The 22,889-nt window shown below is 26.4% G+C and overlaps 3 protein-coding genes across 3 annotated transcripts; all 3 read left to right on the top strand.

The window, feature by feature from the left end:
* Positions 1–9,601: 9,601 nt before the first annotated feature.
* LOC113554439 lies at positions 9,602–10,391 on the top strand. Its single transcript, XM_026958289.1, has 2 exons — positions 9,602–10,059; positions 10,114–10,391. Exons 1-2 carry the CDS (start codon positions 9,850–9,852, stop codon positions 10,321–10,323), a joined length of 420 nt encoding a protein of 139 aa, XP_026814090.1. The 5' UTR covers positions 9,602–9,849; the 3' UTR covers positions 10,324–10,391.
* Positions 10,392–12,159: 1,768 nt separating this feature from the next.
* LOC113551828 (glycine-rich cell wall structural protein 1.8-like) lies at positions 12,160–15,886 on the top strand. Its single transcript, XM_026954347.1, has 3 exons — positions 12,160–12,322; positions 13,184–13,252; positions 13,626–15,886. Exons 1-3 carry the CDS (start codon positions 12,278–12,280, stop codon positions 15,750–15,752), a joined length of 2,241 nt encoding a protein of 746 aa, XP_026810148.1. The 5' UTR covers positions 12,160–12,277; the 3' UTR covers positions 15,753–15,886.
* A 3,741-nt stretch (positions 15,887–19,627) lies between these two features.
* On the top strand, positions 19,628–22,756 carry LOC113551834. Its single transcript, XM_026954357.1, has 3 exons — positions 19,628–19,747; positions 21,056–21,091; positions 21,590–22,756. The coding sequence occupies exons 1-3, from the start codon at positions 19,703–19,705 to the stop codon at positions 22,376–22,378; spliced, it is 870 nt and encodes a 289-aa protein (XP_026810158.1). The 5' UTR covers positions 19,628–19,702; the 3' UTR covers positions 22,379–22,756.
* Positions 22,757–22,889: the final 133 nt, after the last annotated feature.

Here is a 22,889-nt window from a genome sequence, read left to right as displayed (position 1 = left end):
ATAACTTATGAATGTAACGTTTATTTAATTATTTAACATTCCTTTATTTTCTGCCTATATGAAACGTAACATACTATGCGTTCTGGCTTAGAAGACAAGTCAAATATTGTGACATAATATTATTGATCTACTTTATTCATTCGATTGAAATATAAAACGATGTCGAAAACACGTCAATAAATCAACGATAAAAGGTCACGAAAGAGTATATTCCATTACTTATGGTGACATTTTCCGTTTCTTTTTACATTCTATCTATAGGAAACTTATGTATAAAATAACATTATACTCGGGCCAGTGAGACGACAACCACCGCGTGGGATGTGTCATCGGTGTAAATATAGAAACAATAATAATATGCATCACGCGTTTTTTTGTCGTGTCCTCGCTTCCGGTCGAAACATAACGAATCTTGGAAATCAATAATTTGAAATTGACGAGTAAAAAGGCAATAAGCTAGTTTACTTATTATAGTGTTTTGAGAATATCGCCTACGTGATGCACATACGCGACGTTTTAATTCCAAACTCGTAATGTTTCACGTGTGCGTATCTATCTGTATGATACACGCATTTACTGATGGAAACAGTTATAAATCTGATTTCAAGAAACAGCTGTTGTTCGCGCGAAATGCATAGTTCATTCGAGAAAAAGAGTGTGCGAGAGACAGAGGCAGAGAGAGAGAGAGAGAGAGAAAGAGAGAGAGAAAAGTAGTAGAACGTTTCATGGCATCCGGAACAAAATACGTAGGTACACTTAATTCATTCTGCTGACACGGCGCGATTTCTTTAAACAATAATCTCGAATTCAGTGGCCACTTCATTTATGTCTGACACACGAACACCGATTGATCTTAACGTTCAATGGCATTTCCAACAAGTCTCTAAAATGTCTTGAGTGTCTGTACTATTATTTCGAAGCGTCTAACTGATTCAAAATTTGATTTTAAAACTTTCGTACCTTTGATGTAAATGATTATTACGCTTGGAAGCGACGGCTGTGCGTACATAATATTTTACTCATTATTTATTAAAAATAACGAATACCTTGATACTTAGTGCGCCACGTAAAACATTTATAATTATAAAATATTATACATTAAGTATGTCTGAAACATTTTTTTTTTTTTTAGTCATTATGTATGTTATTTTTTCCGATGCTCTTCAATCATTCGAATCGTTTATATATGTATATGTACGGTGTTTTACTTTTTAATTATTTTGTTTATAAACTATTTTTTTAGCATGGCATGTACTGAGCCGGACGATGGTTGATAGTCGATACCACGTAGCAATACGCAGTTCTAAATTACAAACGGTTTTTCTCATTCGATATTACTCGACAGTGAAAAACAAATTATTCGATCGGTAGATAGCAAGAAAGTATTTATTTAATGTATAGATTTATATACAGAAAGAAAGTTTATTTGCAGTTTAGAAACGTATAATAAACTCCTGAAGTTTGAATGATTATAAACGATATAACGTTTTATTAAATTATTTATCTACAATATAATGTACAGTATATTATCTTAAAAATAAATACCTAAATACTTTATTGGCACGGTTAAATGCGGTGCGTAGTGTGAAAAAATTATTTTTCAGATCGACAGCATAGGTAAAAACAAAACTTGAACCATAACTTAAACCATAACTTTAATGCATATAATATTTCGCAGGGATATATAATACATGTATTTCTAGAAACACGTCACTGTAAATATTGCAGGTAAGTGCGTATACGACAACAACAGTAAGTTTTCATTTTCGGCGAACCAAATTCACCACCATCATACACCACGACGGTGCACGCGTGTTAAGACAATGTGGTGCCTATTATAAAAAGCAATTTATTATCATCACAACGCCGGACGAGTGGAATATTATTGATTTTTAGATATGTTTAGTGACGTTAGGCGGGACTTAGAAGTATAATTTTAGAAATGACGTCAATCGTCCGTGGTGGACGTACGTATTGAAAATTCGATTTTAATGAAAATTATTACGCGGAGTAGGAGCACGACGGTGGCTATGGCTGTAGCTGCGACGTGTACGACGCTATTGGCCGGCACGCAAAACAACATTTAAAATAATAATATACACTGAGCGTACGCGAGGATAATATTATGTGCGATATATAATATTATATATTATAATATTATTATTATTATGTACGGTCTGCCGCCGCCGCCGCCGTCGTCTGCGCGCGGTGTGAGTGAACGACCTCCGAAGGTCTTTATCCCGCATTCTTTGACCCAGAAAACCGGCCTACCATTGCCGGACCGGTGTGTGTGTTTTTCTCTATAACTCACACACACGCGCACATATATATATATGTATATATTATACCGGCAGCGGCAAGCCGGACATACTTTCGCCGACCATATAATATTATTATATTATATTGTAAACGCCTTTCCCCGGACCACGTTAATATTACATTCCGCGCTACACATCCGTCGCATTTGCCAATTTTAACATGGTCGACCAGAAGATTTCCTACGCCGACAACAACACGGACATTATGCGCGCATATCACACGCAGGATGATTCACCGCCCGTGCACACCCCCTATTTTGTTATCCTTTAATAGTGAATTTATTTAAATTTTGTTTTATTGTTATTATTATTATTATTTTTTTTTGAATCCTTGAGCACGCGGCTTGATGATTAGCTATTCAATTAATTAGATTTTGTATTGGTCCCATTCGAGGTGTGACGATAACGGTTTATATTTTCACGATTAATGAGAATCGTCCCTTTTTTCCTATAAATTTTTAGAAGATAAATGGAAAATTTTCAACATTTTGACGTATCTAAATTAAAATCCGAACAAGTAGTTTTGGGATATTTTACTTTTTATACTGAGGATAATAGGTCTGTGATAATAAGATCGGGAGATTATGGGAGCTATGATGATTTGAAAATAATAGTTATATATATTAATTTATTAACATCATATAATTTGTACAAAATGTCCGAATGTAATAAATACTAAATTTAATATTACATCTATTTTATATTTTTGTAAAACCATTTTTAATTACTACCTATTAGCTTTACTAAAACTCTATAAAATACATTTTTATAACTCAGAAATTCATTTTGATTTAGATGCATCCAAATTTTTTAAGGAAATTATTTGAAAAAAATATATATATTATACCTATTTCTTAAATGGTAAACAAATCTAAATAATAGAAAATATAGTCCTCGATACCAAACGGAACAAAAGTCTTTCCACCGATAAAGATAATAATAATAATAATTATTGTTACATATCATTATTAATGTTATTCCTCTCCGCAGTCAGAATGTCACGAGTCCACGTCTCGTTTGTTTAATTTCAAATGGAACGCGGTCGGCAACCGCGCTCTGTCAATATGATAATAATATACCGCTTTGGCGATCTAGAGTGTTGACGGATTTCAGAAGACCTAAATATTACGGCAAACACACCAGTTATAACCAGTCACCAATGTGACGATTACTTTAGGTAAATATATTGATAGACGATTTTCAAATACTAGTTTAAACTAATTACATTAATAATAATATTTCAAACACAGACTTTGAGCTGAACAATCTGGTAAACACAAATTTCATAGATCACTAATATTTATAAAAATGAAACAAATATATTAGGTACTTTACCAATTTTTATGTTATTTTTTTTTCGTGTTAGTTACCTATTGATTATACAAACTTACATTTCGAAAACACGAAATCACAAAATTATTTTTTTTAACTTGTAGTAGAATTAAAAAAGTTGTTATAGTTTTTAAGCTACTTTACAATTTTATTCTACTTATAATATACATTATTTATATTGAAAATAATAAAATATACATTTTAACGGTAAGTATGTATATAACAATTTACATCAAAAGTACCTACTAATTACTGATACATCAACATTGCGTTTGTTGGTAAATTGTATTAGCTCACAAAATAATAAACAAGGACATTAAAACAATATACTCGATTAATCTAATGTGTACATGAATAACGTAAAACTTATTGTTATCAAATTTAAATAATTTACCACAATAATTTATTTATAGTAAGTGAATTAAGAATTAATATAAACTATTTTTAATATTTTTTTTATCATTTCTATAGTTATTGTGTTTATTAACTAAAACGATATAAAATGATTTATAAGCATTAAACCAACAGTTTGTATTGCTATTTTCGCACAGTATTTGTCAATAAACTTTCAAGTAGTATCTGAAAATAAAACTGTTTAAATTCTATAGGTGAGTCAGAATAATATATATTATAAATGTACCTATTTAATAATAATTTAAAAAAATATGGAGTGACATTAATAATATAATCAATAAATCATTTTTTTTTAATAATAATAATATTATGTATTTTTATAATGTAATTATTAAATATAAATTGCTTATAATTTAAATAAATCATTTGATATATTTTATAATTTAATGAATAATATAAACTTATAGCAGATACAATTTTTATATTAAGTATTATAATATTTTTTTTACTTGATTAAAACAATAGTTAATTATAAAATTATGGTATACATTTAATTATTATAAAATATCGTGTAAGGGAAATAACTTTAAATAATATAAATAAACTGTTAATAATATTATATCAAATAAAGTTAAGATAATTGCATTAAACCAAGTGAAATAACAATATACATTGTTTGTTGTTAACCAAATTGAAATACCTCTTGTTCTTTTAATAATAATATGCAATAACAGTATTTTTTATACATATGCAGTTAAAGTTTGTGTGTGAAATATTTATAAATTCATTAAATTCCTTCTAAAAATTACATTGATATTATTATTATGAATTTGAAATATATTTTATATGAACAAATGGTTTGTTAATTGATTTTTAAGTGCATTAAAAAAAAAATGCACATAACTTATTATTGAATACACAAAAAATGAGTATGTTGTTCCTTATATAATTTACTCTATCAGCGATTTATCGTAAATATTAATTTTAATTTATGTAGGTTCATTGAAATATTTTAAAACTTGAAATCTGAACGTCTATTAGAAAGGTTTTGTAACACCAAATCCGGTCGCAATTTACTCTATTCCATCAGGTTATTGCACTGTTGACATTCGAAAGTCGTGAATTTCTGTTATTTCTGTTAAATGTTTATCTCTTTTAATTAAATTTTTTTCGCACCATACCATCTTTAGAGTAATAACAAATAATATGGAAAACGATGGTGTAAATAGTAACTCGGTATAATAATGTTCAAAAACCTGTATTAAGACTTTTTTTTAAAAAATAAAAAGACCTTTTCGACCTTTAAAAATCGATATAGAACCTAAATGCATTAATAGCAGGATTTAATTCATTAAGAGAAATTGGAATTCGTCCAACTAGCTTCGCAAACACGGTAATCTTGGCTGTAGATTTCACGGTTTTGATCGCCAAAGTCTCGTTTAAATTTCACCCGCGTCTAAAACAATAATATTAATTGACATCCGAAACCACTAAAAAATTATTTGGACAATACCCACATGATGTGTACATCATAATACTTAAAATACTTAGTATTGTACACAATATTATGTACATATTAATTCATAAATATTATGTTTTTGGTTAATAGTACTTATTTTATCACTCTATTTAATATATTTTAAAGACGTAATTTATTACAACAGTATAGGGTATATTTTAAATATAAATAATAAAATCAGAATTAAATTCAAATACTTTTTTTTACTATACGCACAATAATTCTTTCCCTCTGCTAAATTTGAGTAAAATGTATTGAGTACAACTATTTTTGTTTTAGATATATGTATGTGTGGTCTGTTATCGCTATTTAACTGTTAAGATATAAAAACCATTGAAATACATACAACTTATTGTATACATATTTTTTTTTTAACTTTAAAAATAATAGACTTACTAAATATTTTATGAATTATGTTTCATTAAATAATAAAATGTATGTATACCCGAATGAAGATAAAATTAAATGAAGTAATATTGTATATTACTTATATATGTTAGATATACGATCGTTCTTAATACTGATCTATTCGCCTTTCATATGTCCTATGACGGGTATTTATATAGTATTTTTAAATAATTAAATTTTTTTTAGGTAATACCAAATGGCAAATACCTAATTATTTTCGTTTATTTAATTTTGACATCGTCTTAACCTTTAAAAATAATCGTTGAATCTATAACTCTAGAACTATTATCCTACTATTAGTCTTCTACACATATTATTATAGTTACCTATATTACGAGATTATTAAATTCGCAGCTTACATAATATATTAAGAGAAAAAACAAAAATAAAATTTTAAAATCATTAAAAATGTATATTATGTTATATTTTATTCAGTAGCGTATTTAGAATTTTTTCAAGAGGGACTATATAATTAAAACATTTTGTCCTCCTTCACTTAAATAAAACATAAATAGTATATAAGTAATATATCAGTTTATAATAACTACAAATATGTATACTTATACCTGTATGACTGTACATAAGCCTTGAATTTTCATACATGACTTAGATAATAATGTTTCATTATTTTTATACATTTACATAATATTTGTATATATTATACATAGTATATACCAAACATTTTTTTACACAATTTACATAATTTATAAAACGAACTAAATTTTGAACTAATTTCGAACGTTTTTTGGCGATTTTGTCGGTTATTTCCTCAAAATCTATTTTAATGTTACTATGTATAAATATAATTTTAAGCTTATTTTATCTACCTTAGAATAAAAATAATCTTAACATTTAAATTAATTAAATATGTAATTCATTTTATTGAAACAGAGAGTGTTCATAATTTTTATATTTACTATACTATCAGTAAGCTAAAATGGTTATTGCGCACCTGTTAGCTTGTGCATACTTACTATACAATATTTTTTTTTATTATTATTTGATCATTTTAGTTTCAAATACAGAGGTAATTAGTTATAATTACTATTTAAAAACTATTTATATTATGGTTTATCATTGTCAACTAATTACCTACCTATTTAAATAATAATTATGTCACGTGTCTTATTAAGCAATAGTTATATTAAATATTTTATTTTAGTAAAATAATATAAAAATATTAATTTTTGTAACTTAGCATACCATTTCACGACCATATCAAATTATCGCTAAGTAAAAGTATATACGTAATATAAGTTTAAGTATTTATAATATTCGATTATCAATGATAGAATAATTTTATTAATAAGTAATATTTCTATTTTTATTATTTAATTACTTTAATACTAATATTATTAAATCACGAATTATAATAAATAAATAAATAATATTAAATTATTTAATTCGACTGCTATTTTAAATTACTTATTTTACTATACTTTCTGAAATTTTATTCTAAAAATTACTTATTATTTATTTATTTATTTTTTAACGACAAAATAATAAAATAATTTAAATTAAATAATTATTCATTAGCAAACTAATATTATTAGAAAAACAGCCATTCAAATTAAATTATTTAACTGGTTACTTCACCAAAATTGGAGATGTTTTTAAAACGAATAATTGATGTAGATCTTAAGTATACTTACTTTCGTCTTACTCGTTGAAATTAAGTGTAATATTGTCTAAGAAATTTTCGAGTTTTCAAAACTTGAAAAACCAAACAATGAATACAGTACAAACCAGATTGTCTCGAGGGTATGATTGTACATCAGTGCAATTTGTGCTAGGTCCTATGTACACTTCATTGGATTATGTATAAGTGCAAAAATAGTTCAAAACTTAAAATGCATTCCTACTTTGTAGTGTTAAACGACTGTATAATTATATGAATCATTTAGGCTATAATGATAGTACTTGCGTATGGTGTATACTGTAAATGTAATTTTTTTTTTCAACAGTTTATTCCAATAAAACAATAAAACATGTTTACCATTTTTAATAGTACATCATAGCATACATTTCGACTGAAAAAAGATTATTATATATATGTTCAGTTACATATCATAGGAAATTGTTCTACTGTATTTTAAATAACTTAAATATATTCATAGTTTTAATCGACAATATTAATACTATAATAAACAATATTTATATTTTAAAATACAACTTATGTAGGTACCTATACTTAGTTATCGTAAAGACCTATAAGTATCAAATATATTATGTTGGTATAACTAATGAACTTTGGATGATTAAAAATGTGAGTTGACAATATCATTATGATTCTCTGAGAAATATTGTTTTTAATCATATTATTTTAAATCAAAATATTGTAAACTATATATATATATAATATCAACGTCATGTTAAACAATAAAAAAAAATATTATAATTTTTGTTTATTTGATTAGAATATTGTACAGTTACCAAATAGTGTTTTTGTCAAACACCGTCAAGCGTTGCTAACCCTCGGATGGGTGACCAGCCGGATTCATAGCGATGAAGCTATATGTACCACACAAGGGAACACTCGTTTCAAAGAGTTAAAGTACAATACAATGAAAAAAACTATAACCCCCCAGCTATTGTTTGGAGTTGTCGAAGCTTAATATATAAAGAATCAAAATATTATTACATTTTAAAATTAAAAATCGTTAAATGTGATACCAACATCTGACACTGCCATGAAAATGTCCACTCTTATTCGAAAATTATATATACATGTAACATGTTGAATAATAAAATATATTCGTCCGTTTAACACTTTCATCTGATACTAAGGAAAACCGATTTGAGTCGTTTTCTAAACATTAGACGAGTACATCTCCATATATCTTAGAGTATTTTTTTATTATTTGAATTGTATTTTATTATATAATATATATTCTAGAATATAATCAGGATTAATATTATTATAATGTATGATAATTTAAAATGTAAATAAAAATAATTCATTTTGAAAATAAACATGTTGTGTTTAATATTTTAAGCAATTTGTTATGCACCACTGTGCTTTTTGTTAAAATAATGTTTTGTGTAGTATTTAATAAATAAATCGTGATTAACATAATATTTTGATCATTGAAGATCACATATACAAATATTAGTGATGGGTCGAACTCAGTATGAAAAAAATTCGAACCGAACTATCAAACATCTTTTGCTGTTCGAAAATTGAACTTGAAAATATTTTTCAAGCCGGTCTTACTGGCCACAATAGTTCAAAGACCAAATATTTGTTCAATTCTTCAAAACTTATTTTTTAAAAATAAAAATTGTTAATAATTATTTATAAATAATTAGACTATTAGTGATAGAAAGTTATAGGCTGTAAAGGGCACTTTATATACCATTTATAATAATAATGATAAAATGTATTAAGTTCTAGGTGGTTCGGTTCGGTAGAAAATATGAAGGTTCGGTTCGATTTAAAAATCAGGGTTCGACCCATCACTAATAAATATTATAATTATTCGTAAATACTAAATATATACCTATAATATGTTATAAATTTCATTTACATTTTTAAAATCTCAAAAACGTAAATCACAATCGAAAATGTCAATTAAAATAAGCATAAAAATAATGGTTTTAAAGTTTGAAACAAAATGCACGTGATGTTATAATGCATTATTACAACATACAGAACGTCAAATGATGGTTACAGCGTGAACGTATAATGACAATTGAGTTATGTATAATGTGCCTAATCGAATACCTTTTACATAAATAAATACAGTCATACATATTTTTTAAAATCCATGGTTCAAATAATGTCTGCCGAAAATAATTATTCCACTAGGAACATGTGCACGTTTGAACGTCGAAATAAGTGTTAGGTACACACTTTATACTGTTCCGAGCTTATAATATTTCCAATTCTGTTTTATCAAAGTCTTGGTTTTTTTTTTTATGATGAAATTTGTGTTAATCGTGATTATATTTATATCTTTACAATATGAGTCTTCTCAATATGGCATGATGTTATCTCCGTTTTTTCGGCCATACTACAATACAGATAAGTACTCAGAGACTATGTACGGACACCCGCAAACCACTGCATTCTATAATGTCTATAGAAATTATATCCCGGAAAACAAGAGTTATCTTATTCCAAAAAAGGTAAAATATTTTTAACTATTTCTATAGACATTGATTTAATTTGTACTGTTTAAGACAAGAAATATTGAACAAACGCCAAGTCAACAGAATGAAATGCAAGAAATGCAATTAAGGTTAGATTTTTTAAAGAATCATTTTAGAAAATTTAAAGAACCATCAGCTACTAATAATTCACCAAAGACAGAAACTAATCCAAATGCTGCAATCTACAAAGGAAAACCTACAAGAAAAACTTCGGCATCGTTTAGATCAGCATCTGTGTAATATATTAATTTAAAAAAAATAAATCTAATTAACCAAGTGATAATAATTATAATAGTAGGTAATTTGATATTGACAATTTTAAAAATATTCATTATCAAATAGATTACTATACAATATATTATATTAATTGTATTGTACAATTATTGATACATACCTACTTTTATAACAACATGAAAAAATTAATAAAGATTGTCATAAATAACTATTATTAATAAAAATTAAATGCATTAATTAGTTTGTTTTGTTTAATATAGTATTATATGTATATTTTTTGTAAAATAAGAAGAATAACAAAAACTGTTGATTTTTCAAAATACCTAATGAAAAAGTTGAAAATTAATTTTTTATATTGTATTTAGAAACCAATAAATGAATAATTGCTATAAAGTAAATAAAATCTTTATGCAGGTTTATAAATTTCAACTGAATGTTTAGTCTTTTTAGGCGTTGGCCAAAAAATTACCTATGGAGTTAAAATTAATATACAAAGGGTTTAATAATTGTTTGGTTTGGACCACTTATAAAAATTATAACATTCGATACTTGTGTTCAGTCTAAATGAAATTTTCATATAATATAATACGTTTAATTTTAATATGTATTCATTTAAATAAAAAAGTTGTAAAATGAAAATGATTTTCTTACTCTTAATTTTTGATTTTATTTCAAGTTTTAAATATTGTTAAATAATTCATTATAATTTAAAATTAAATATAATACCATTATAATAACCTCAAAAATGTTAATACGACAAATAAATAATGTCATAACTTGTATTACAACAAGGATATGATTAATAAAATTATAACGGTAGATGGATTATTGGAATAAATTATTCCATGAACAAAATAGTAAATTATTTAAAGAAGTTAGTTATTAATGAAGAAGACATTGTATATTTACTAACCAACATCAATTTGAAAACAACCGTAAAGAATACGAACTTCTCTTCAAAGAAGTAAGGATATTGTTTATGTATCTAACACTCCTTAGTTATAAAAAACATCGTTTTATTATTGTAAATGTAAACGTTTTTATCAACAATAATTATTGTTCACAGCAATAAACTTACTGTTTTTCTAATATCGAAATATCTATTTCACACGTATAAAATGTTTAAACTTTATAATAATTTATAGTAATAATGTTTACATTAAATAAAATATAAATATTATATATTGTTATTAAAACAAAAAACGTATATAAAATAAATAAGTACAACAGAACGATTAATGCATTTTAAGGTATGATAATAAATGGTATGTGCAAACTGTTATATTCATAAATATTTTACAATACGTAAATATCAGCTTTGACATAACAATCAAGTTTATAAAAAAGAAATACGTCATATTATGATTTATAAAACTATGAGTCGTAATAAAAGATACATTATTATAGATATATTAAATAATATGCTTTTAAAGTAGTATTTAATGTATTTAACTTTTGCCTTGACTCCAAAACCATATCGATAAAAAATCATTATGTTCATTAACTTGTTTAAAAAAAAAAAAATAGTAATTAGCTTTTCGTAATTATTTATTATTTTTTCAATGGTTTGTTAAATAGTAGCAATTGTGATAACATTTGAAACCATTAATAGGATTACCATTAATAAAAAATATCAACTGTAAGTAATATATGTATGCTAAACTGTTTAATGTTAGTAGGTATCTAGTTCTTGGATAAACAATATAAACGATATTATGCCATCGTTATTGTTGCTATAGGAAGTTATATATTTGTATAGATATGTAAATATCATTAACACCCACATAACAGTGCTCAATCATAAATTGTACCTGGTGTATAAAAATGTTATATGGAAACTAAAAATTAAAAGTTCATATAGTTCTATGTATAAATATATAGTTATATGGTCATATAGCTCGTATAACATTACATACAGATACAATAGCTAGTTATCAATTAGTGAAGTAGAACGCTGAGAATGTTTCTCGTACTTATTTATTGTATTTCATTATCCATCCTACAGGTATAATTTAAATTGACTTTATATAATTTACTGTAATCAGAAATGATAACTTTAAAAAGTTATTTGCTTACTGATTTAATTATAAATTTAACATATTTAACAAAAAATAGTTTATCGTTAGTAGTATTAATATAAAATTAAGTAATAATAATGAAATCCATTTTTTAGAATAAAAATAAATATATTTTATAACAGATGTATTGCAAGATTTGAGTAATACAAGTAGAAGATACTTGAAAATATAATTAATTAAATTTTAATATTTTATTTTAAATCTTAAAAATTTGTGTGAACAATCGTTCGACACAATAAAAGTAAATGAAAGTAAAATAAAGTGCAGTCTTCTATGATAATAATTGCTGAACTATATTATTTTTTTAATTCACACATACCGATATTTTATACTTACTTTTTTTTCGTCTAAAATCGATTATTCATAGAATATTGGATAATACTATTATAATATATATAAAATTTTTCATATTTTTATATTAATTAAATAAAAATGACTAAATTAGTAATTTTAAGCCCACAGATAATATTACAAATGCAAATAAACATTAATATACTTAGTGCTAAAATTGCAGAAACTAATTTAAAAATAATAATACGTTATAACTTTACCTCAAGGAAATTGAAGCATAACAATAACTGATTTTTTTATTTTTTTTTTATCAAAATTTTATACTATTTATTTTTAAATTTATATTACAAATAAACTAGTTTATTGTTTTCAACTAATAGTGAATAATTTACAGTTTATTTTAATGTTGTATTCATTGTATATATATAAAACTGTAAGTTAAATTAACATAAGAAATTATTAAAAACAATATTTTTAACGATTTTATTTATTTTTAGATCACTGGAGTTTCAGTTACATGGAATTCTCCTGCAAGTAGAATATATTCATCTATAAACAGTAAATCGGTAAACATTAATTACATTAGATAATGTAAATTTTTTTTAAAGGAAATATTTGACAACACAACACACATAATGTTGCACTTGTCTTTGAAAATTCTATTGATATTTTAAAAATAAAATAAATAAATTCATAATTATTACTAATCGAGAATATTTTTCAGATAACTAATATTTACAAACGTTAAACTCTTAAGTTATTTTTTAAATTTATCGTAAAACTTGTATTATATTCTTCAAATCAAATTGAATTTAAATAAATAAAAAAAGAAACAAATTATTAATTTGCTTTAGTTTTTTCGATCGATCATAAAATACTTTTTATCAATATTAAATTAGACCCCTTTTTCTTTTTTATAATGAATTTTTACATTTCAAGGTACCAATATACAATGGACATTTAGAGCAACAGTCTTCAACAATACAACCTTTTAGTATATCAGGAGGCACATTAACAAGTCTTAATGCAAATCAAATAGATAATGTAGAAATGTCATCTAACAGAGATTTGGGGCTAAATACAAATAAGATTCTTGTAAGCCAAGACGGTCAACTTAGAGATAATAATGGTGATGGTGTGTCAGAAAATACAATTACTAATACTGGACCCTCTGGAATAAATGGCGGATCTACAAAATCTTCAACGAATATTCAAAATTTTGATATTCCAGTTCAGGTTAAGGGACCTGAGTTATCAAGTATTTATCATGGAATAAATAAAAATAGCGAAACGAACCGTATAAATGACGTTAGTAAATTGTATGAGTCCAGTGATATAGATAGAGGTTTTCAATTGGGAAGGTTAGGCGTATTAAGTGGATCAAATATTGAAGATGGAACAAACATATCAGGTGGAGAATATAGAAAATCCAGCGGAGTAATTGAAAAAATAAAAACAGCAGAAGAAATGAAAGATACAGATACTGCTGTTCAATTGAATGATCTAAATTTATTGAAGAGTTCAGGTGAATTAAATGAAAAAAATAGAGTTCATAAAGTTAAAAGAGGTAAAGGTGTTAATGAAAATAGAGAAGAAGGAAAAGATAGAGAGTTAAGTGGATTAAATGGATCTATAAGATTCGATAGAAAAAATGAAGATAGAATAAGTAAATCTGGTGAAAAAGAAGAAGAAGAGGGTAGAGGGTTTAATGGGTCGGTTGGATCAATGCAATTTGGTAAACAAAATGAGGATAGAGCGGGTGGATCTGGTGGAGAAGAAGAAGGAGAAGAAGAAGAAGAAGAAGGTAGAGGTTTTAGTGGATCAAAAGGATCTATAAGATTCGGTGGAAATAACGGTGGTAGATTTGAAGAAACGGGAAGGAAAGAAGGGGGTATAGGTTTTAGTGGATCAAAAGGATCTATTAAATTCGATGGAAATAACGATGGTAGATTTGGCGGAATGGGTGGGGAAGAAGGAGGTATAGGTTTTAGTGGATCAAAAGGATCTATTAAATTCGATGGAAATAACGATGGTAGATTTGGCGGAATGGGTGGGGAAGAAGGAGGTATAGGTTTTAGTGGATCAAAAGGATCTATTAGATTCGGTGGAAATAACGATGATAGATTTGGCGGAATGGGTGGGGAAGAAGAAGGTACAGGTTTTAGTGGATCAAAAGGGTCTATTAGATACGGTGGAAAAAACGATGGTAGATTTGGTGGAATGGGTGGGGGAGAAGGAGGTATAGGTTTTAGTGGATCAAAAGGATCTATGAGATTCGGTGGAAATAACGGTGGTAGATTTGAAGGATCGGGAAGGAAAGAAGGGGGTATAGGTTTTAGTGGATCAAAAGGATCTATTAGATTCGGTGGAAATAACGGTGGTAGATTTGGCGGAATGGGTGGGGAAGAAGGAGGTATAGGTTTTAGTGGATCAAAAGGATCTATTAGATACGGTGGAAAAAACGATGGTAGATTTGGTGGAATGGGTGGGGGAGAAGGAGGTATAGGTTTTAGTGGATCAAAAGGATCTATGAGATTCGGTGGAAATAACGGTGGTAGATTTGGTGGAATGGGTGGGGGAGAAGGAGGTATAGGTTTTAGTGGATCAAAAGGATCTATGAGATTCGGTGGAAATAACGGTGGTAGGTTTGAAGGATCGGGAAGAAAAGAAGGGGGTATAGGTTTTAATGGATCAAAAGGATCTATAAGATTCGGTGGTACAAATAAAGGTAAAACTAATCGATCAGGTGGAGGAAACATAAAAATTGGCGGAGGGCGTATAGCTCGTAGATTGTCAAAACTTAGAGACATTGGTAAAGTAAATCGAGGTGGCGAAAAGGGAAATTTTGGAGGGTCAGTTGGAGGTATACAATTTAGTAATGAAAATGGAGATAAAGAGTCGAATACTGTTAATATAAAAATGACTGGTGGAAATTATGGAAGTGGAAGATTTGGTGGTAATATTAAAAGTAACTCATTTGAAGGAGATAGTGGTATGATTGAAGTAGGTGGTAGTAGATCATTTGGTGAAAGAAATATGTTCAGTAAAACTGGTGGAAATTATTGAGGTAGAACTTAAAATTATCAGTAATAATAACAAATTGAGATTAAATGTTTTTTTTTTGTAAAATTATATTTTATTTATTCAGAAAACATTTTTGTTTTTAATATTTTACATTTGTTAATTCTATAAATTGTCTCAATTACAATAATAATGCTATTATTTTTATCAAAAAATCAAACAGTTTATTTAAATATTATTAGTTAAGTGAAATTTGTAACATATTATATTGATAATTATAAATTATTATATTCCTATTATTATATACAATAAATTGTTAAGAATTTTATTTCGCATATTTATCAATATATAATATTAATTATCATACTTATCACGCTAAATGTTAGCATTAAGCAACCAAAATTAACACGGATGCATTTTGTACGGGCAACGAAGTGCACGGGAACAACTAGTACATATATATAGGTATATATATGCATATTACATATAGGTAAATATTAAATACTAAATGTATTTTTGTAGCGTAATGTTGTTGAGAAGTAAGTTTTAACCATCTTAAAATATTTTAATAATAATATTTAAAAAATACAAAATTAGATACAATTGAATTTCATTATTTTGAATGTAAGAAAATTGTAGCTTTCACATTGACATGATGAAAAATGTAATTCATATAAAATTATTTTGGAAACTTAAGCCTCTATAATGTTCTTATATGTTTTATTGATATTTCATTGATATAAGACTAAGACTATGAGTAATTAATAGGAATCAACATTTTAATTATTAATAATTAACACATTAGTATTTGTTATTTTTTTATCATTAACATATAATAAACTAATTAATAATAACACTTTATGTATAAAAAAAATATGAAAACATAAAATCACTAAAAAAAAATAATGCAAAGTTGAATGCGAAAATTATTTATTTTATGTTTTTAAATACAAAAAACATTGAATAATATATAATTGTTTTTGTGCAAGTCAAACAGGAATTAAGTAGAATTTAATGTTTATGATTAGAAAACAATACAGTTGCAAACTGCGATTATTATGACAAACACATGTTCTATTGTGTATTTGAGATAACTATTGTAGTTTTACTGGACTTAATAAACACTGAATTTAAATAAAATAGAAATAATTTAGTGACCAACATTTTAAGTTCTAGAAACAATAAATATAGCGTATCTTCGAATAATTTAAAGATAAAAGCACCATTATTAGTAATATGCATGATATTAACAGTCTTGTAGGTATTTATTGTGTATTAATATTTAATTAAATTATTTTAACATATTAATATATAATTTTACACATCAATGAATGTATTTTTTTATTGTATAAAATTATCCGAAATACTTGTAAACCAGTTGTTTACAAAAAAAAAAAAAAAAACACGTAAAGTGTATATGGTAAATAAAATATTCAACAAAAATACCTAATCACGCAAAACAGTGTACGATATAAACCAATAAAAAATTGTTATTTGAAATAAATAATTATACATCCCCGTTAACAGTGTTGAAGATATTAATATATAATATAATATAAAACACTAATACTATACTGTCAAGCCATCTTTGGTTTTCATTAAACACGGGGGTAGAGGCGGATATGATGTCAATAGTAATGTCGGGGAAGCTGTAGACTACTGACATTACTGATCCGAATGAATCAGACGGCGAAAATAGATCGGATTACGATATTATATTTGGTGGGATAAGAAGAGATATTGAGTAACCAAAAACGGCCAAGACACAATACAGTACAGCGAATTTGCAAGTGAATGCTGTACGAAGTGTATGGCATAGGGAAGAAGTTGATAATAAGTCGAAGAGAAAAACCTCCAAGACCCACTACTGGCGTTCGCCACTGGACGTATTATACATTATAAACGTGTTGTACTGTTGCTTAAATCTGAGTATGTCTGTAAAGTTATTCATACATTATGATGACACATAAAATAATTTATAGTAACAATGACGATCGCAAGCGACAAAACGAAAAATATCAACTATCTGAACACACTGTCCCTCGTCATGTATTAATAATTAATATTAAACAGACGACATATGACATACCGTGTATAATAATAATATAAAGATCCAATAATATTATGATTGTGTTATGATAAGACACTGAAGCAATTGTATTGATCCACAGTAGTAATGTAGCTAAATTGCCTACTTATACCGCCGTGTGATCGTAATTATTATTATTATTATTATTATTATTATTATTATTATTATTATTATTATTATTATTGCAATATTTACGAAAAACGTCAACCTTGTGGAAACACCGAAAATCGATACGAAAAGAATCGACCATCGAGTTAGATATCATACGCTTAACAAAAACATATTAAGCTAATATAAAATTATACATAATGAATTCGTTGACGAGGAGTGCAAAATTTAAAGCGTTAAAGATATTTTAATTGTCATACATTCATTGTTACGAACAAAATACATATTTTGTATTGTTTTGAAGAATAGTAAATTAAAGAAAAATGCTAATTAGCTAGAAAATACTTAAATTTGCACCACTTTAATAGTCAAAATATACAAAAGATAATGTCGTGTTTAGATTCTTATACCCCAAATAAGATTTTTATTTGACTCTTCTATATTCATTAAATAATCCATAAAATATTTACAAATGGAAGAAGTCTTAAGCCTAGAGTTATATTTCAACTTACAATTTATGTTAATCATTGTTTTTCAATATGACATATTTTCCAATAATTACATTTATTGTTACGTCCAAATCGCCAGTGGCATTATTTTCTTGTAAATGTCTAAAAAAATTATTTTACATATTAGTTCAATATTCAATTATAACATATTATTACGTAACAGTCACATATTATTACACCAAGCATAATACTTGAGCTATAAAGATTTGATCAATTATTGACCATTAATTTGTTTTTATAGTAGCTAAGACTCGCGTTAAACATAAATTGTGCGATGTATAAAAAGTAATACTTAAAATAATAATATGGTGGAGGGTCTGTATCTACTAAGATGACAGTTGTGAAAGTAAGTAAGTAGCATAAATTATGTATACATATACATATAATGTACGTATTACTTAGAATATTTATGTATCAGTAGGTATACAAAAATAATATCATAACTTAGAGTATTTTATTTTAGTTGTGGAGAGGGGTGGAGGTAAAATATTATAAACATTTTTTTACTTATTATATCCAAGAATTAAGTGTGAAGTGAGAGAAGGAGGTGACATCCTTCTAACCATCAAATAATTTATCAATAATAAATTTATATATTTAAAAATTATATAGCAATTATTAACAGTTCTTATAGTTTTGTAGATTTGCTTAATTAATTAAATTATATCAAGTTAAAACACTTAAAATTATCCATATTTTAATTAACAAAACTTTAAGTGTATTTTTGATAGTACAGTATAGTTAATATTTTTATGATAAATGAGTATTGTAAGGTAAATAAAAAATATAGGTTTACTAACTATAACGAGACCATTTATCATATTTTAAACAGCTATTATGAAACTTGTCACCTGTTGTCCTTAGTATAAACTAATGTAAAAGTTTCGCCACTTCGAAATCACTTTCGAAAATAATAATATAAAAAAAGTTTATAGGTTTGTATTACGTTCTAAAAATAAAAATTATTAATTGTATACATTAATAATTACACCTTAATATTTTTGCAGAATATTTGTTTCACCTGTGTGAAACAAATATTACACATTTTTCATTATATTTTACAATAGACGACTCAGCTTGTTATTCTATTTTTTGTTCTCTATATTATGTGCAATTATGTAAAATACAGTTTAGTTACAATAAAACAATATAGCAGATTATGAACACGTGTTCTGTTGTATTATAGCGATGACTTTATGTTTTAAACACAATATATAAAGGACACAGAAAGAAGAAAATATAAGTTATTTAGTTATAGGAAACATATTTTTTGGTTTTCCTGGTTCAAGATGAAGACTCTATTCGTTTTATGTACAGCTGTAACAGTTCTACAGGTTTGTTATTAATTCGACTTATTTTTGTAATATTAGGTAATTTTTTTTATTATTGTTTATTAATGTTTAAACACATTTATGAGAAGTTTTTAAAATGGTATAGGTAGTTCTTTCTTTTTACGTTTGACAACAATTTTTATTTCTTGATATTACCTAAGATTTGAAAATTTAGAACAATACCTAGGCTCCTCATCCATTTTTCTAAAATAAATTTAAAATTTTTGTCCAAGCATATAGTCGTATTTTTAAATTTTGAGTGAAAAGATGAATACCTATATATTGGTTTTACAATATGTGTTTTTTTTTGTTTTTTATAATTTTTATATCTGTTATCACTTTTAGATGCAATAAAAATACTCTAATTTTCAACTTTAATGTGGTTTTCTGGAAGAAAACTATATACATAGTATTGATACTAAAATGATCCAAACAAAAAAATAGGGGAAAATGGAAATTTTCAATCATTACCAGTTTTTGTTATAACTGTTATAAGTAATTCAAACAGTTAATAACATTCAGTATTTTAATTTACAAACAAATATTCAGGTACAAATTTATTAGATATTATATACAATGATTTTCAAAATATCTTGGATCTTTTTTTTGCTAGTTATTGATAATTTTGAAACTTAAATAGTTTGATTTAGCGTGTAAAAAGTTTAAAACATTTATAAAAAAATCCTCATACGTTGTTATTCTAGAAACCTAATCTAAAAACTACATATTATGTAAATTTTTGTAAAGACATATCAACTTCAAATTTCAACGAGTTTGGATATTTATATTTTTATTTCGAAAATTCTAAAATGTATACCCTTAGGTGTATGATACAATAACAACTATAAAGGCTAATTACACGTTAGTGTAAATTGTTTTCGTTATATCTTATATTTAAATTTAGCATCGAGTCCACCAGAGCCTGAGCTTTCTTTGATGAGTGCACAATTTTCGGGGATAAAATTTGTTAAAATGTTATACAAATAAGGGGATTTCTGAGATTTTTAAAGCTGATTATAATTTGTACTTAAATGCCAATTTATTTTGAATTCTATCATAGGGTTATCGAAATATCATACTTGGTGTTTAACATTACGTTCCAGTGGAGTAACTTGCATATGTGTCTGTGTGAGGTGTAAATGTCCATAATATGTAAACAGAACTATAATTACTATAATATGCTTATTGTACAAACAAATTATGTATCATTTAAATTGAAAAAAAATATTTATAATATATACTCAATACCTATATATTATACTATATAATAATATATAATTATACTAAAATTAATAAATAAATATGTTTTAGGTTTTTGATGTATCCATCACTGAAATTTCAGCATTGGTAAATATAAATAAAAAATATATTTTAGTTTATTTGGTTGAAAAAATGAAACCAATATAATAGTAGGTGTTTATGATAAAAAATAGAAAACCGAAGAAAAATAAATATTAATAGATGTAAAAATATTGATTCTCTCAATCTCATTTAAGATGTCGTAGTAATTGTCTATTATAATTATAACCTTAGAAACCTATATTAAAACGATAAATTACTTACCTAGATAATATCATAAATACCAATTCAAATAATAGGTAAGTAGTTATATACCTATGGTATATACAGGTTTAGAGTATACTGTAGTTAAAAAATGAATATTATGAAGGAGTTTTCATAGTAAAATATTCAAAATTTTGTATTTAAAAAAAATATTATATTAGAATATAATATAATGGGTAATCTCAATTGTTTAATTATTATAGGTATAGTTGAAATAAATTAAATTAACTAAAATTAATATAACTATTACTATGTTTTTTTTTTTTTTTTTTTGAAATCTAGAGAACAAACCCAACAAGCCCTACACCCAGAGAAGCTGTTGATCCGGGATCAGGAAAACCAATAGTCAAGCCAAGAGCAATAACAAAACCAAATGGAACTCCAGAAAGCAAGCCCACTAATCCTGAACCAGCCAACGGCGAACCTGGAACAAATCCAAACGAAGAGGAATCGTCGGAAGTTGAACCAACGACTATAAAAGAATCGGGTAGAAGAGCTGTAAGAACGGCGAAGAGGATAGCCAACAGACGGGGAGCCGGTTTATTAAACAGTTTCACTGGGCTGTTAAAAACGGCCAATAATACAGCCGACTTTTTTGGAAGATTTTTGCGAGACCGGTCGAAAAATGTGAAGGACGTGGCTAAGGAGAGTATGGGTATGGTGTCGAGTTTCAGCGACAGATCAACAAATGGAGCAAAAAATTTAATGAAAAGCGCCAGAATTATCGGTAACCAGGGTGCAAATACAATGTATTCCACGTTGCAAAAATCTACGAGCTTGGGTAAAAATTTAGTTAAATTAGGAGGGACTGTTGTGGGCACGCCGATTTCTATAGGTGAAGACGTAGTGAGTACCGGAAACAGCATTGCAAAAATACCTAGTAAAGTATCGAGAATTGTTAGCGAAGGTGCGATTAAACCACTTTTGAATACTTTCGGACCAAACAGCGACGAAGAAGAACCCGAAGAAGAACCAGAAGAAGAAAATCCACCCAAAACCGAAACCCCAAAAGCCCCGACTCCGGCTGCACCAATCACTCGGAAACCAACAATTAATAAAAAACCGACATAATAACGGTTTAATTGATAAGCTCGTAGATAATAAATTATCATGTTGTCATATCGATAATATTTGTAAAAAGTAGTACATACCTATAAAATATAATTGACTGGCATGCGGGTTAAAAGGGAATAAGCAGGTTAAATTCGCTACCTACTTACTTTTAGAGACAAAAAAATTATTTTGTGTATGACTGTATCGACTGAAAAGACTTAAAAATATAAAAATAATAAAAATCAAATATTTTGGTTATGAAATTTACATAGAACATTTTAACATTTTATTATACGAGATACCGTAACGATAGAAAAATGCCTTATTCCCTTTTACGCGATCATTCTCCAATACCAATATTGTACTGTTAAAATAATAAACAATATAAAACTATAATGACTTATTTATTATATCGGTAAAAAGCAAACAATAACTTTGGTACTCTACAATTCTGTATCACTGCCGTCAGGCCAAAGATTATAACCATAATATCTGGGTTCAGTGAAAAGTCTAGAATTAAGTTATCAAA

Source organism: Rhopalosiphum maidis, chromosome 2, assembly GCF_003676215.2.
Source record: "Rhopalosiphum maidis isolate BTI-1 chromosome 2, ASM367621v3, whole genome shotgun sequence".
NCBI lineage: Eukaryota > Metazoa > Arthropoda > Insecta > Hemiptera > Aphididae > Rhopalosiphum > Rhopalosiphum maidis.
This window is presented reverse-complemented; position numbering and strand designations above follow the sequence as displayed.

Coding starts and splice junctions, on each gene's coding strand:
- LOC113551828 (XM_026954347.1), top strand. CDS start 12,278: ATGTTTCTCGTACTTATTTATTGTATTTCATTATCCATCCTACAG. Junction 12,323..13,183: donor TTTCATTATCCATCCTACAG/GTATAATTTAAA, acceptor ATTTATTTTTAG/ATCACTGGAGTTTCAGTTAC. Junction 13,253..13,625: donor CATCTATAAACAGTAAATCG/GTAAACATTAAT, acceptor TTACATTTCAAG/GTACCAATATACAATGGACA.
- LOC113551834 (XM_026954357.1), top strand. CDS start 19,703: ATGAAGACTCTATTCGTTTTATGTACAGCTGTAACAGTTCTACAG. Junction 19,748..21,055: donor CAGCTGTAACAGTTCTACAG/GTTTGTTATTAA, acceptor AATATGTTTTAG/GTTTTTGATGTATCCATCAC. Junction 21,092..21,589: donor TCACTGAAATTTCAGCATTG/GTAAATATAAAT, acceptor TTTGAAATCTAG/AGAACAAACCCAACAAGCCC.
- LOC113554439 (XM_026958289.1), top strand. CDS start 9,850: ATGATGAAATTTGTGTTAATCGTGATTATATTTATATCTTTACAATAT. Junction 10,060..10,113: donor GTTATCTTATTCCAAAAAAG/GTAAAATATTTT, acceptor GTACTGTTTAAG/ACAAGAAATATTGAACAAAC.